The sequence below is a fragment of the Nipponia nippon genome, unplaced genomic scaffold (genome assembly GCF_047370975.1).
Source record: "Nipponia nippon isolate SJK-2023a ecotype South Korea unplaced genomic scaffold, ASM4737097v1 scaffold_16, whole genome shotgun sequence".
NCBI classification, from domain to species: Eukaryota; Metazoa; Chordata; class Aves; order Pelecaniformes; family Threskiornithidae; genus Nipponia; species Nipponia nippon.
The window spans coordinates 8,978,057-8,992,655 of NW_028262332.1; the positions used below are offsets into that span (position 1 = coordinate 8,978,057).

Genomic DNA, 14,599 nt, shown 5'->3' on the forward strand with positions numbered 1-14,599 from the left:
CTTACTGTAGAAAGTGTGTGCCCCAAAATAAATGCCCATGAAATTGGGCAGGAAAGTGCTTTAAGACCCAAGTGCAAAGTGTTCACTTCAACACAAAACGTAGGAACTGCTGGAACTCCTCCGGCCCAAGGTCTGTCAGGGTTGCTTCAGGAGAAGGTCCAGAGTAGGAAGATGATGGAACAAACACTAGCTGTCATTCTGTTTAATAAGGCTGACTGTAGCCCAAATGCATGAATCTTAATACTTTTAGAAATTTTTTATTGACTGTCAACCAATGTAACTGTGTACCGTGACCCTACATGCAAATACCCAGTCCCTCTTGCAACCTCTCTGAAATCCTTGACCTCAGTGTTTTCTGGGCGATTAAGTCACACCGTTTACTGGTGTAGGTTTTCCACTCTTCTTATATTACTGAAAGGAGATTTTTATAGTCACATTTCATCTAGTGGTTACAGCAGTATTCTGGGAATGGAGAATTTGGGGGTTTTATTCTTGCTGCAGACTTGGCCAAGTCCCATGCCCTCCCTGGATGGCTCCTGCTAGCCCTTTGGTGAAGGTGCTCCTCTGACTTTTCCATGGGTGTGAGTGTTGCCAGAGCTGGCCCAGGGCCCTCTCTGGAAAATACAGAAAGTGTATTTTTGAAGAGGGTCTCTAGAACCTCTTCTGAGAGTGGATGAGCAGGGGAAGCATCTCTATAGAAATCTTGGAGGGCTTTCTGCAAATATCACCGGGAAGAACTGCATTCAGACAAAAAGCTGCCTTTTTCTTTTGTGAAATGGAAACAAAACCTGCAACAACAGTTCAAGGTTTTCCTTTCTCTTTAGAAGAAGGCTAATGAAAGCTGAAGTGGAGATTTTCTGACCTGATATCTCTCCTTTGTGCTGGCGCTTGTTATGACCAACTCCGAGCTGGCATCCTGGAGGGGCCACTCCATGGGGCGGGAGGAGAGGGGGCTGCAGACCCCATCACATCCCAGATTTCATGGTGGCTCTAACCCCATGGCCACGAGGTGGGCTGAGCACCTGGAGCGGCTCCAGTGGGCTCCCTGCTCCAAGCATCTCTGTCGGGGCCTCAGATAACCTCCCCCAAGTCTTTTAACCAGTGGCTCTATCTATTATTGAATGGGGAGAGTGGCCTGCTGAGAACAGCTGCCCATGAAATATTTAAGTATTAAAATTTAGCTAAGCGCGTCAGTCAGGTTCGGTCATGCATGCTTGGAGGCAAAATTAAGGGGAGCACGCATCTTTGGAGGAGCAGTGCTGGATGGGCCAGCAGTAGCTTTTTTCTAATTCTGAATCTTTTAAAAATCTTCCCTCTCTGAGCTTTTTTGGAGAAGGATACCCAGCTTTTTAAGCCTGTTTTCCCTGGGTTTTCTTGTTTCCAAGCTTGCTACAGCTGAGACGGGAATAACCTGCTGTTTTCTCTGCATCGAGGCCAGCCTGGCAAAGGATGCTGAGCAATACATCTCTGCAGCTGCAGTTCCTTTTATAGGGCTGGTGGGGAAACTTGGTAGTGAGGTGGATTAACACGATGGTCACTGCGCTGCCAGGTGCCTTCCCTACCCCAGAGGAGCCAAAGCATCCCCAGAGGCTTCAGCCGCCTTGTTTGATCAGAAAGGAGTCGCAAGAGTCAGAGATATCTGCTCTGCTTCTCCAGAGCTTGGGTTGAAATGCAAAAGTCTTTGGGTAGACTTGTTTGATCTCTAACTCAGATTTGCTGCCTGTGGTTATACGTAATTTTTCCTCCTTGCCTCTTTATCTTGTCAGCTCTTTGGGGATGCTCTGGTGAAATCACCGGGTAGAAATAGGCTCCCCATTTCAGCCGAAACATCCCAGCTCTAAATGGGAATAATTCAGCTGAAGATGCTGATTAATCCCGCGGTCCTTAGCTGGAATAAGCCCAGCTGAGATGTTGGTGGCACCCTGCAGCCTCACCACTTTCATATATTCCTGGCAAACAGGAGGCTGGATTTGGCACTGCTGGAGCTGTGCGGAGCCACGGCAGAGGAGTGTTGGGCGATGGCCGAGAGTCAGGGCAGAGTTGTGACAGCTGGTGTCATGGAGGGACGTTGTGAACCAGCTCTGGCATCTGTTGGTTGGAGCTGCATGGAGGGGCTGCGTGTGGAGCTGCCGTGGGTCCGTGTGTGACGGCTGGTGGGAGACACCCACGGCAGCTTTCTGTGGGTCTGGCTCTGGCAGGTCCTCTTCAGCCACGGAGCACGGTTCCTGCAGGCTCCTGGTGCAATCCCACGTCTTCTCCTCCATCCTCGTTGGGTTTCACGGTGTTGCAATCCCTCTGCAAGTGCCAGGCCTCGCCCAGTAAATAGCCAAAAAAATGTTCCCGTGATTGGGGTGGAAACATGCTGTGGCCACTTAGGAAAGAGTGAACTTTATTCCTTGTCAACATTTCTAACGGCACAACCCATCCCTGCCACAGTAGGTCAATACAGCACACGTGGACCTTGTATTTATTCCAGTCAGCAAGAAACGACATGTTTCTGTGGCAGGAGAGGAGATGAAGGATGTTGCTGCATTGCTTTTCCAGCCTGGGAAAAAAAAAATAAAATCAAATATCCTGACATTTCTGGACCCTGCCAAGCAGCCCTGTGTTCTGGACACCAGAACATTTTCAGGCTGGGTAAATCAGCCACATGATGAGCCTGAGACTCCTCAGGGTTGCAGAAGACCCATCTTGTCTTATTGAAGATGCCTTTCCTGGTTCAAAGTCACCAAAATTTCCACCCTTCAAAACTTCACAGCATTTCTTCTTGTTATGGGTTTGTTTCGCGCATTCTTGAACTCAGCTGGTAGCAGATTTAAGAACTGGAAGACGTGTTAAATTAGGAAGGGGAACTGGCAGGCGGGGAGGGAGGTCGCATCTCTCTTCCCTATCTGTCGCTAGCCCAGGCTGCTCCCGTGGTGTCCAGGCTCAGAGGATGTGTTTTCCTATCTCCTGAATAGCATGTCCAGTAACTAACAAGACAAAAGCTGATTTCCAAGCATGGAAAGCTGTTAGTGGAGCAGTCATGGACGTGGGACACCCCTGTACAGTGGCAGGCGAGAGGAGAGGCAATCCCTTCCAGTATTTATATAGCAGAAGGAACAAACCTGCAAGCAGGAGTTTTCATGGTCCCGATTTACACAGCTGAATAATGGTGAATGAACTTTTGTGCCCCATTACGGCCTGAAAATGAGCCCAATTAGCTGATATAAAGCGTTAATAGGTCTTTAACTGCTCGGAGGCACAGAGTATAAGGTCAGAGGGGGAACGCAGGGCTCCACACCCACTCCGGGGTTCACAGCGAGAGGAGCAGGGCAGCGAGCTGTTTGCTCTGGTGCCTGCGAGGTTTATAGAGGAAACTGCTTCCCTTATTAGCGTTATATTTTTAGTGCATTTGTTCCTTAATGTTTTTTTCTTTCCCTGACATCCCAGAAAGGGTTGGCTCCCCCCTCCCTTCCCATATCCAACCTTGTTGCTCTAGCAAAGGCGCTTCTTGAGTGGTTTCCTCCTCTCTTTTTAGCGCTGGGGAGGTGACATTGCTGATTCCTGAACCTGGTGAGGACTCCGTGGCTCTAACCTGCGGCCTTGGTTGTTTTCTCGTCCCCAGGGTGGAATGAGCTCCTAATCGCTTCCTTCTCCCACCGCTCCATAGCCGTGAAAGACGGGATCCTCTTAGCCACCGGGCTCCACGTGCACCGGAACAGCGCGCACAGTGCTGGCGTCGGGGCCATCTTCGACAGGTGGGCAGAGGGAGGGATGGATGGTGGGGAACGCACCTCAGGCCACCTTGCCTAGACATCCCCGTTTCTGTCTCTGCGCTGGGCTGCTTCCCTTCCCCGCGTTGCAACCTGCTTGAGGGGTCGGATGGAGATGTGTTGGCACGTGGGCTCGTGGCCGGAGGAGCCCAGGCTGAGGCGTGTCCGTCCATCTTATGGCGTGCATGGACATGTCATGATCCTTGCTGCAGGCAATGGCATTAAATCCCTCCTCTTAAACCTGCAGAAACCAACAGCCCGAAATAGTTAGGGAGAGGGCTGCCCAGTGCAAACCAAAGCCTCTTTCATGGGGTCCAGATGCCTTCTAATGTTACGAGGAGGCTGCTCCTTTATTTCTTTTCATCTTTAATTGGACCAAGACGTGATTTTATTTTCACAATGAAAACGCACCAAAAATACCCAGCAGGTTCCACATGCGTGTCCCGAGGGCTCTTTAATCTCGTGCTTTGGGAGAGCGTTTTAAAGCCAGACTTCAGGGTGTTTCACCCACAGTGTGGCTCCAGACGCTGCTTCAATTGTGGCTTATTTCTCTGCCCAAGACTCATCTTGATACGGCTTAGTTGAAACCAAATCACCTTTGCTTCTTTGCTTTGCAAGGAAATTGTTCTTCCGACGTGGGTGACATCATTTGTTTCCTGTGAGGTCATAAGTGCAAGATCATGACTTCACTGCAGGATCTAACAGGAAAAACTGGGCAATCAGTGGAAAATATTTCAAGACCGGCACCTGCAGTAAGAGCAAAGGGAGTAATAAAAATTACCAGCAGAGGAAATTGCTTTTAGATACCTGTTGAGGTTTTTTTTATATTATTATTTTTTATTTTTAGGCAGCTTTCTCAGGTGCCAAAGCCTCTCAGTGAATGTATGAAGCCAGTTTTTGTGGTCCCTGTTGTATCTCACAGGAACTATTGATGTTCCTAATGAGCTATTTTTGATACAGGAGGAGAATGAGGGCATATCCTGAGCTGGTATAAGCAAGCACTATCCCATGATGGTTGGACTCGATGATCTTAAGGGTCTTTTCCAACCTTAACGATTCTATGATTCTATGACTTCATTAACCATGCACCGGAGGACCTCACTCCGGGTCTGACACCTGGGTGTTTTTTCATTTCTTTTTAACGCTGACGCCTGTGATTTCTGTGTCCTTTGCAGAGTACTGACAGAACTCGTGTCAAAAATGCGAGACATGCAGATGGACAAGACAGAGCTAGGCTGCCTGCGAGCCATTGTCCTCTTCAACCCTGGTACATGCCGTTACCTTCTCTCCTCTCCTCTCTTGGCTGATGCTGTGTCCTTGTGGCTCCTTTTCTTACCTGCAAAGCTCCATTGCAAATAACCGAGGGCACCCAACTCCCGAGGACAGGGCAAGAAGGAAGAGAGGCAAGGATGAAAGTCAAATTAAGGGCTGCACGTGTGTCTGCCACCTTACAAGCGTGTCCTTTGCAGGTCAGGGATGGATCTGGATCCATGCCCAGGGTTGCTCTCCGGGCCTCCCTTTCCACAGGGTGTTTTCCCCCTTGCCGAGGGCAGCACGGTTTCACGGTCCAAAATATTCTCCATGCAGGGCCCAGCCTTGGCCGGGACTCGGCTGCGATCATCTGAGGAGATGGCGAATGCTGCTTTTGGAGTTGACTCCTCCTGATGGGCTGAGTTCTCTGCTGAGCTTGAGGGACTTTGGTTTGATCAATGTACACAGTCTTCCTATTTTTAGTGTTTCAGCCGACTCTGTAAAAAGAAAGTTCTGGTGCTTGAGGCAGTTGTCCCTGAATAGGAGGAAAAATGAATCTAGATATCGTTTAAGACAAAAATATGGATTAGAGCAAAGTAAAGCATGCACCTTGTTGTCCTCTGTTTCCTGATCTCAACATCCAAGGGCTTTTATTAACTGCATTTCTGGAAGAGCCCTCTGCACAGCCTGCAGAGGGTGAAAGGCACGAAACATGCTCATAAAGTACACAGGAACTTTATTTTTTGTCCGCAGCTTGCTTAGTTTTACAGACTCCAGGAGGATTCACACTGCTCGCTTTCCCCTCCTTCGCCCCAGCTGCCCAAGGGAAGAAGAAGGTTCAGTGCCGGGGGTTGTCTCCGGCGTTTCAGAGAGCAAAGCCCGGCCAGATAGACTGCCAGCCTGCAGATACCTGTACAGCTCTGTTGAGGGGTTCTCTATATTTTAGAGCGGGACAGCCGAGAGCAGAAGTAGATGGCAGCCGAGGACAGACCTTCGCGTCTGCGGCCACCCCTTCCCCTCCCTGCCCTCGCAGGAGCATGGTTTGTGCCCAAGCACGGCTCTTTCTCTGGCCTTTCCCACCGAACCCAGGCCAGGGCATTTCAGCAGGGTTTATTGCTGGTTTTTGGGTTTGTTTTTCTGCTTGACTTCCCCCCCCCCTTGTAATCACCAGTAATTTATTGTCTGTAATTTGGGATTAGCCGTATATGGTAAAAGAAGGGGAATCTGGAGAGGTTCCCGTGGTACATGTGCTTGGGGATATCGATTGCTTGACTGTCCCTTTCACCCTACTAAAAACAGATCCTCGCCATGTTGCGGGGGACCTGCCAGAGCTGGGGCTTTTCGTTTAGCCCTGCCACAGTGCTTCGTGCTGGAGGGAGAAATCCCACAAGCCCAGGACTTGAGGGGGACTTAAACCCTTTTCATGAGGGTCTGTGACCACTGGAATGAGCCAGAATCGTTGGGACTGGGGTATGAGGTGAAGTAAAACAGATCTGCAGTTACAGGGCAAACCTTTCAGGGCTTGAACATGCCCCGGGAGGTGTTAGGTACGGCCCCAAATTCCTGGGGTTCAGACCCCGCACCCACGCTGTGCCCTGGTCTGGTGGTGCCGGGAGGGGTGGAGAGGGCTGGGGGGTACACAGGGGGGTCCTTGCCTGCCTGGAAAGCCTGGAGGTTTTTGGCTGATGGTCCTTTCGTTGCCTTTCAGACTCGAAAGGTCTCTCCAACCCGGCTGAAGTGGAGGCGTTACGGGAGAAGGTGTACGCGTCGCTAGAGGCATACTGCAAACACAAATACCCCGACCAGCCCGGGAGGTGAGTTGCTGGCTGTGCCCTGTCCTCCCGCAGCCTCACGCCCCTGCAAAGCCCCGTGCAATGGGTGCTGCAGCCGGTGCAAAGGGTGCTGCGGCCCAGGGCAGGGTCCGAGTGCCGTCCTCTGGATCGCTGCACCAGTGTGCAGGTGCTGGGTCTCTTCCATTTACTGTTCCCACGTCTTCTGGGAGTGAACAGTTCTCTGCAGAGAAACCCACTCATTTCTACCTGTTTCAGTTGCGAACGTCCTTAGAAAATCCCCCTGTGAAGTGCAGAGAGGTCTTTATTCCCATGCCAGTAAATGCAACGCAACCAGGACAAGGTCGGGCAGTAACAGCGGTGCCGAGACCTGAGGAGCCCCGGCTCCTGTGGCCGCAGCAGTGGGATGAGCACATGGGGGAAGGGGTATCATTTCCCTTTTGGCAGCCACGGAGAGCAAACCACAGCGAAAATAAGACACACACGGAGTTAATTTTTGGTGGCAGATGAGCATCATTGCTGGGAAGTGAAAGCCTCAATTGATGCTCTTTTCTCCCCTCCCCGCCTCCCCCAATCCAGCTGGGAATGGGAGGGGGAATTAGGAATGCTTTCCTGGACCGCTCTGGAGCTGAGTGGGCGCATTTTCCCAGTTACAGCCTGAAGCTGGCAACTGCCAGTTAAGTTACTGACAGTCACTTGAGAAACCAAGCAAAGCACTGGAAACTGCTGCTGGTGCGTATCGCTGCTGAGGCGTGAATATTGGGAAAAACAGCCCAAGCAACTGGGATTTGCATCTCACCTGCATTCCCGGTCTTGCATGCCTGGATGGTTAAAAAAATAAAGGATGCTCTTACAGCAATGAATGCAGCGGGCAGACCACGGCCTCAGAAGTAATATTGCACTTATTTTTCCCCCCTTTGGGTACCAACGTGCTGGCTGATAGAAGAAGACACATTGTACAGGGGCTTCTTGGATGTTGATGGTTGGCTTGTGGCAGGGAGAGTTAGGCTGAAGGTACCGTTGGGCGTGCTGGACTTTGCGGTGAGGAGGGGAAGGGAGGGATGAGCACAGTGAACGGAGCAGGGGTGGTTACCTCTCCTCCCCCGGGTGGTTTGCAGGGACCCCAGGCCAACTCTCAAGCTGACTCCTCTTCCAAAAGCGTTATTAAATTGCAGTTCCTAAGCAAATCCAGCCCCAGCCCCTGGACTTTGGCTGTTCTGGTGTTTCAGAAGAGCTCTGCTCCCCTTGGAGCTCACAACGAGCAGCCAGCCGTAGCTGGCACAAGGAGAGCTGCTCTGGGAGTCATGGCCAGCAGCTCTCCTGGATTATTCCCCCAGTGGGATGAACGTTTTGCTTTGCACAGGAGTCCAGTGTCGGCAGCTGAGTCGTGCTGCCCTCGCACGCGGCCGCTCGCTGCCGCGGGCTGGGGTGGGACTGGGCAGGGGGATGGCATGGGGACAGCCCCGCTTGTCATCGACCGAGACACCATGAGGCCGCTGTGCATGACTGAGCAAAGCCACCGAGCCACCAGTCAAAATCGGTTCCCCAGGGCTCTACCTCAATGATCAGTGATGTGTGAGGGAGCATTTTGGGTCCGGTAGCTGCACCAGGGGCTCTGGAGTTTGATCTCTCTCTGGCTTTGAATGACCTTGGGCTGGGGACCTCCTTGTGTGATCCTCACACCCTTCTTCGGTGACCTCAAAGGTTTTTGCACACTTAGGGCTGTCCTGAGAGCTGTGACTGGACACTGCTGACCTCACCACATCTCTTCTATGGTGCAGGGCAATGGTGCAATAAGCCCAGGTGGCTCGGGAGGGTTAACTCCTGGGCTGGGAGTCCAGAGTTGCACAAGAGCTAAATGAAGCTCTCAGCAGCTCTCTCCATCCTCCTGGTCTCATGGCACGGTGTGATCACCATCTGGGGCTGGAAACAAGTTCTTCCTGTGGTTGAGCAAATGCCTGGTCGAGCCCATGGCGGGCGCCCTCCCCTGCTCCACACTGTGGCGAGCACTTGGCTTCCCCACCGCTTCAGATGCCCTTTGGTGCGTGACTTCAGCCTAGTCCCCAGCTATCGAGAGCTTGTGAGCACCATGTAAACACCAAAAGGGAACTTCTCTTCAGCAGCGAGACGAAGGGAGGCATTCCTAGGAAAAACCCAGCAGTGCTCCCCCCGCGCCAGCCCCTGCTCCTCCGCAGGGAGGGCACGGTGCGTACGTGACACCGAGCAGCCGTGGGGAATCGGGGCTATTTTCTCCCCTCCCGGCCACAGCCCTGGCACGTTGTGCTGTGGGCTGGTTATCTCACAGTTAAACGTATCCGAGGGCTGGAGCCATCATCTGGTTTGGTTTAAAGTGAAACTTCCTGAATGGGATGGTAGGACTGATTTGTTTTTCCTGGCTCTGCTCCCACCGTTCTCGCCAGCTCAGCAAAAAAAAAAAAAAAAAATGGGGAGAGAAAAGTGTGCATGCATGTATAGTATCTGTATGTTTATGCATGTTTCTCTATGTGTGTGTTTTCTAGAAAGTCTCCTTCTCCCTGGGCTGCTTGCGGCCTTTGCTTATGTTCAAGCCCTGATTGTGCAGCAGTAAAAACAAATAAACGTGCTCCCAGCCATTAAAGGGCCTTTTTGCTGTTTTGAGAGAGGGAGGAGACATCCCGCAGCACCTGGGGTTGCTGCCTGCACCCCTGGGGTGCAGGCAGGCAGGGTGGGGGCACCCTGGGGTGCTCTGAAACACCCTTGCAGGAGCCAGTGGCTTTCTCCCAGCTCCGCAGCCTCCTGCCGCCCGTGGAGCCCGACACACAGCAGCCTTTCCCTGCCATGGCCGGCCAGCTCTCGGGCTTGTCTCCTTTGCCCCAGCCGGCTCCTGCAGTGCTGTCGGCTCTCCCCAGCCCCCCTGGCTCTCCCCTGCCCGGCCGCGCACCCCTCCTGCCTGTCAGCTCTTGCCGGCATCGAGGGTGCGACCTGACAAGCAACTCCACTGGGCAAGCTGGGGAGAAAGGGCTTTTGTTCAGCTGGGGCTCAGCGGAGCCCTGCGCCAGGCAGGGAGAAGGGGAGCACCCTGTGTCCTCGCTGGTTTGCAGCACTGCTTCCAGCTTTTGTGTCAAAGCCCGTGTCTCCTTCCATTGGCTTCACCCCTGGGACACCTCCAGCCTGGCTGTCAGCTGGGTTTCTGCCGTGTCAGCAGCCCTCAGGGCTTGGCAGCAAGCAGCAGCCCAAGTGATGGTGCCCGGTGCCTGCAGGAGAGGGGCATCACCAAGCGAAGTGCTGACTAACGCCACTCAGCGTCTCCTCCATCCCCTCCCCAGCTGCTTGCCTTTTTCCCTGACCAAAGATCAAACTGCTGAAGCTGCTCGCACCACTGCCTGCGACAAGGCTGGCCCCGTGGTGCCTCCTCCCCGTGGCTGTGGTGTAGGGACCCCACGAGCATCTCAGGATGCTCACCGAATGGTTAATGCACATGTGTGACACAGATGCACGAAGCCAGTCGTGCACTCGAGGCCAGGGATGGCCTCTCATTTCTTATTTTACTCTTCCAGCTCAGCTATCAGCACGTGTTTGTTGTGAATATCCACCATGGCTGCCTCGTCTTCGAGGCTGGGGACATACTTAATGATTTCTCTGCACAGTTCTGGGTGTAGCCCCATGACTTTGGTAGCAAAAGAGGTTGTGTCTGACTCCCAGCCCTTCTGAGCAGGAGCGGCCACAGAAGCTTTGGGGGTCAGGGCAGAAGCGGGGCTGCCGGTGGGATGTCTGACCATGTCGTGTCTCCTGCCCCCAGGTTCGCAAAGCTCTTGCTCCGTCTCCCGGCCCTCCGGTCCATCGGCCTAAAATGCCTGGAGCACCTCTTCTTCTTCAAGCTAATAGGCGACACACCAATCGACACCTTCTTGATGGAAATGCTGGAAGCACCCCATCAAATGACTTAGAGAACTGCTGCTGGGTCAGTCCCTCGCCCGGCCGGGGTCTCGCGGGGCCCCTTCCTCTGCTTTCCTCCGCCGCCGCCCCAGCCCGTCCCTCCCTCCTCTCCCCAGCGCTGGAGGCACCGTCTGATCCGGGGCGATCCCCTGCCGTCCTCACTGCCTTCACCCTTGTCCGTTTGCTGTCACTGCTGCATCTCAAGACCTGCTCGCTGGTTCCCTGTGCTAGATGTAGAGAAGTGGGAGCGGAGAGAGCTTGCCACCCACCGCCCCGGCTCGCACCCCTGCCCCGGCCCCCGCCGTGCCATGAGTTTTGGGGTGAGCCGCCAGCCAGGCTTGGCATCACCCAGCGTGCGTGCCGTGGCCGGCGGTGCTTTCCCCGGGACTGGAGCAGGGACGGGGATGGTCCCAGCCCTTGGGGCAGTGGGGTTTGGACAAGCCGAGGGGAGTGGTTGAACTCGCTGGATTGCAGCTGGCTATTTTCAGAGGATGGAGTTTTTCAAAAAGAGAAGAAAAAAAAAAAGAATTCTATTTTTGGTTTCTAACTATTATTAGTAGTCTCGGTAGTTACTTTGTGGAGGGAGAGGCGGCCCGGCCCGTGCCCCATGAATGAGTCACCCGTGGCCGCACAGAGCCTCTCCTTCAATTAAAAGCAGAGGATTTGGGATTGAGCTGAATCCCCCCCCAAATAACAAGGCGACTGGTGGCACAGGGAACCAGGGCTCCCTCTCACCCTCTGTGCAGAGGGTCCCGCGGGCGGCAGCACCTGAAAAAAATCCCCTTTTGCCATCCTAGAGGGCAGCTGGGCATCGCTGCTCTTCCCAAAGATGCCTCTGTGCTCGGTGTGGAGCTGCCCACGCGGACACGAGCTGGCTGGAGCACTTGCTTTAAGGCTGCCAGGGACTCAACATCGCCCTTCCCCAACTCGTGGGCTCTTGCTGGGACCTCTGCCCTCAGCACTGCGCCCAGCATCCCGGCACGGCTCCACTCGCAAGGCTCGGTCCAGCCTGTCCTGCCAGACCCACGCTTTATTTCAAGGGCTGTTGCATTGGAGCAGCAGAAGCTGGTGTGCCAGCAATGGCTCCTTCTTGGTTTTTTTGGTCCTGATGTGGTTCAGTGAGGTTGGAGGGGCATTTCCAGCTGATGGGGTGGGCTCAGCATGCCTCTCCATGCCCGCATTGCGGGTACACAGCAGCCCTGGGTACCGGCAGGCGTTACCCCTGGGCCAGCAGCGCCCGAGCCCTTGCCTCGCACGGGGGTTTCGGCTCACCCAGGGGGCTGCTCCTGTTGATTCAGCAGCTGCAGTGCAAAACAGTGCAAGGCAACAATTAGTGGGAGTGCTTGGCCAGGCTGGTAATTGTGGCTGTTAATTAGTGGTGAAGCAAGAACAGGGCTCCCCATCCCCTGAATCTCCCCTGTTGGGCAGGGACGCAGGGGCTGAGAGGTCCCGGCTGGGTGGGGGACGCGGCAGCAGCCCCTGCCTGTGTGAGCAGCGTGCCCATCCCCAGCCCATCCGGGATGCCAAGAGCACCAAAAGCACTTTAGCTTTTGCACGGTCCTTTCCTTGAATCTTTGTGTGGCAGCAGGGAGATGGACAGGTTTTTGGGGATTAGGGACACAGTCCTAGGAACAGACCCACATCCCACAGGACAGGATCCCCCAGCCAGGGAGCATTTCCTCTTCACATCCCCATTTCACCTTCATCAGGTGTCTCCAGAGCTCCACCAAAAAATGAGTTAGAGAAAGAAAAAAGCAGAGGGAGCGGTGAGGGATGTTGGGGAGCGTTTTTCCCCCTTGGCAGGACGGACTGTCCCGAACACACTGTGGGGTGAGTGCTCGGAGCCAAGAACAAGGTGCCTGCGGTTGGCCTCGGGCCAAGGGCTTCCCCACCGCTTTCATGTCTTCTGTGCTTTAAAACAAAGAAGCATTAGGTCCCCAAGGTATTTCTTTCTCTTCTTTCTCCCTGTGGGTTGTAGTTGGCTCTTCAGCCACCTCCTTTGTGCCTGGAGGGGGATGGAGCAGTGCCCACCAGCTCCCACCTCTGTTTTTGAGGCGACACAGTTGTCTCCTGCCTGTCGTCATCCCGCTGGCAGCTCAAGTCCCCAGCACCATCCCCTGCAGTTAACCAGGCCGTCTCATTGCTAAATAAATACTCAGGATTTCAGGTCATAACTTTCCCTTAGGCTGGCCTGAAGTGGCAAATCCACAGAGGCAGGGAAAGTGTTTTGGCTGTGTTTCTCCAGCAGCCTGCACGCCGCCGAAAATATTATTAAACAGCTTCACCCTGCAAGAATTTGCCAAGAAAACTAGGCAAGAGAAATGAAATATGTAAAGGGTGCCAGCAAACACGAGCAGGCTGTTCCTTGCCAGCGGAAGGCTGGCGCAGCCCCGCGGGGGGCTCGCAGGGAGGTGTCAGCTCCCAGCCAGCCAGCGCAGAGCTCAGCCTGGAGCCAAACCAGCCCCCGGCAGCCGGCAGCCCCTGGCCTGGCTCTTGCTGGCAGAAAGGAGCCTGGAGCTCGCTTGCCGGAGAGGATGAGGGTCCTTTGTGAAAAGAGTCAGTGGACATTGCACTAGAATAAACCCGCTGTCCTTCTCTGTTGGGTGGAACCACTTTTTTCCTGATGGATGTCTTGGAAGGGGCTGTTTGGTGCTGGGTGCTGAGCTGCGGTGGCTGGCAAGGCTGTGGTCTGGCCGGCTGCAGCCTTGGGCACTGCCAGGCTGCAGAGCGGGAGCTCCCATCCCATCCCATCCCATCCCATCCCATCCCATCCCATCCCATCCCATCCCATCCCAGTTAGCATTTAACCTCATAAAAATAAAATGCCATGAGGACGGGGGTAGCCTCAGCAAGGAGCATGGTGCAAAGGGGAAGGCTCTGCAGGCCAGGGGCTCTCAGTCAGGATGCGTGTCTCCGTGCCTCAGTTTCCCTGCCGGAGCAGCGCACAGCCTCGATTCATGCCCCCCCGGCTGAGGAGGGTTTTGGGGAAACGCTAAGTGTTGTCCTGGGCTTTCTGGTTTTGGCGGGTGTTGAGGGAGCCGCTGCATTGCTGTAGTTCCTCATGACTCTCTTGCTTTCAGCAGAGCTCTTGTGATTTCCCCCGGCAGCCACACCAGGCATTTTGGGTTGCCAGTGGGTCCTGAGCGTGTGATCAACCCCCAGAGCCCGGACCCCAGCCCACCCCGCCGCCCCCCCAGCATCACCAGCCCAGCCCTCCCCATCAGAAGGAAAAGCTTTTGTGTGTCCGGTAACATCTGCCACAGCAGCCTTAAAGCAACGTGCTTTTGCATGAGTTTGAGTCTTTTCATTTGTATTCTTTTTCACTTTTGGCTTTTTTTTTTTTTTTTGTCATCATCATAATAATTATAAACATATTACATGTTTGTTTGAAGAGGTGATACATGGGTAAAAGAAAAAAAAAGGCACATTATTCACTAGAGAGGTAGGACTTTCATTTAACCAGATCTTAATACTCTTGCAAAAATCTGGTTTGATTAGGGTGATCTATTTTTTAATTATTTTTTTTTTTAATTCCTGTTTGTTGGTGGGACAATCTTTAATTTTCTAAAGATAGCACAAACATCAGCTTTTCAGCCACCCACCTGCCACCCTGGCTGTTCCTCGCTGCCTTCTCGCATGTGCGCGTTTCAACCGAGCCCTAACCCAAACCGAGCCGAATCCAGCATCCCGCGGGCCACCCCGGGAGGATGCCGGAGCTTCCTGAGCATCCATCAGCTCCGAAGGGGCTGAGCACCGCTGCCGGGTGGGACCCGAGGAGTGGAATTACAAGCAAAGGACCTTCATCTCCCCAGCACCCATGGGTGTAGGAAGCCCGCACCGACCCTGCGAGCTCGCCAGCAGCTTCTCTGCGCTTTGGGCCCGGTGGCC

At 53.8% G+C, this 14,599-nt stretch overlaps 1 protein-coding gene across 3 annotated transcripts in view; it reads left to right on the top strand.

The window, feature by feature from the left end:
* The window catches only part of RXRA (retinoid X receptor alpha), a 118,224-nt gene extending 104,143 nt beyond the window's left edge, over positions 1–14,081 (top strand). For all 3 annotated transcript variants that reach the window (XM_087753241.1, XM_087753244.1, XM_087753243.1), the window contains exons 7-10: positions 3,608–3,740; positions 4,931–5,022; positions 6,715–6,820; positions 10,575–14,081. In XM_087753241.1, the coding sequence (XP_087609367.1) occupies positions 3,608–3,740; positions 4,931–5,022; positions 6,715–6,820; positions 10,575–10,722 (479 nt within the window). In that variant the 3' untranslated portion in view covers positions 10,723–14,081. The remainder of the gene's footprint in view (positions 1–3,607; positions 3,741–4,930; positions 5,023–6,714; positions 6,821–10,574) is intronic.
* Positions 14,082–14,599: the final 518 nt, after the last annotated feature.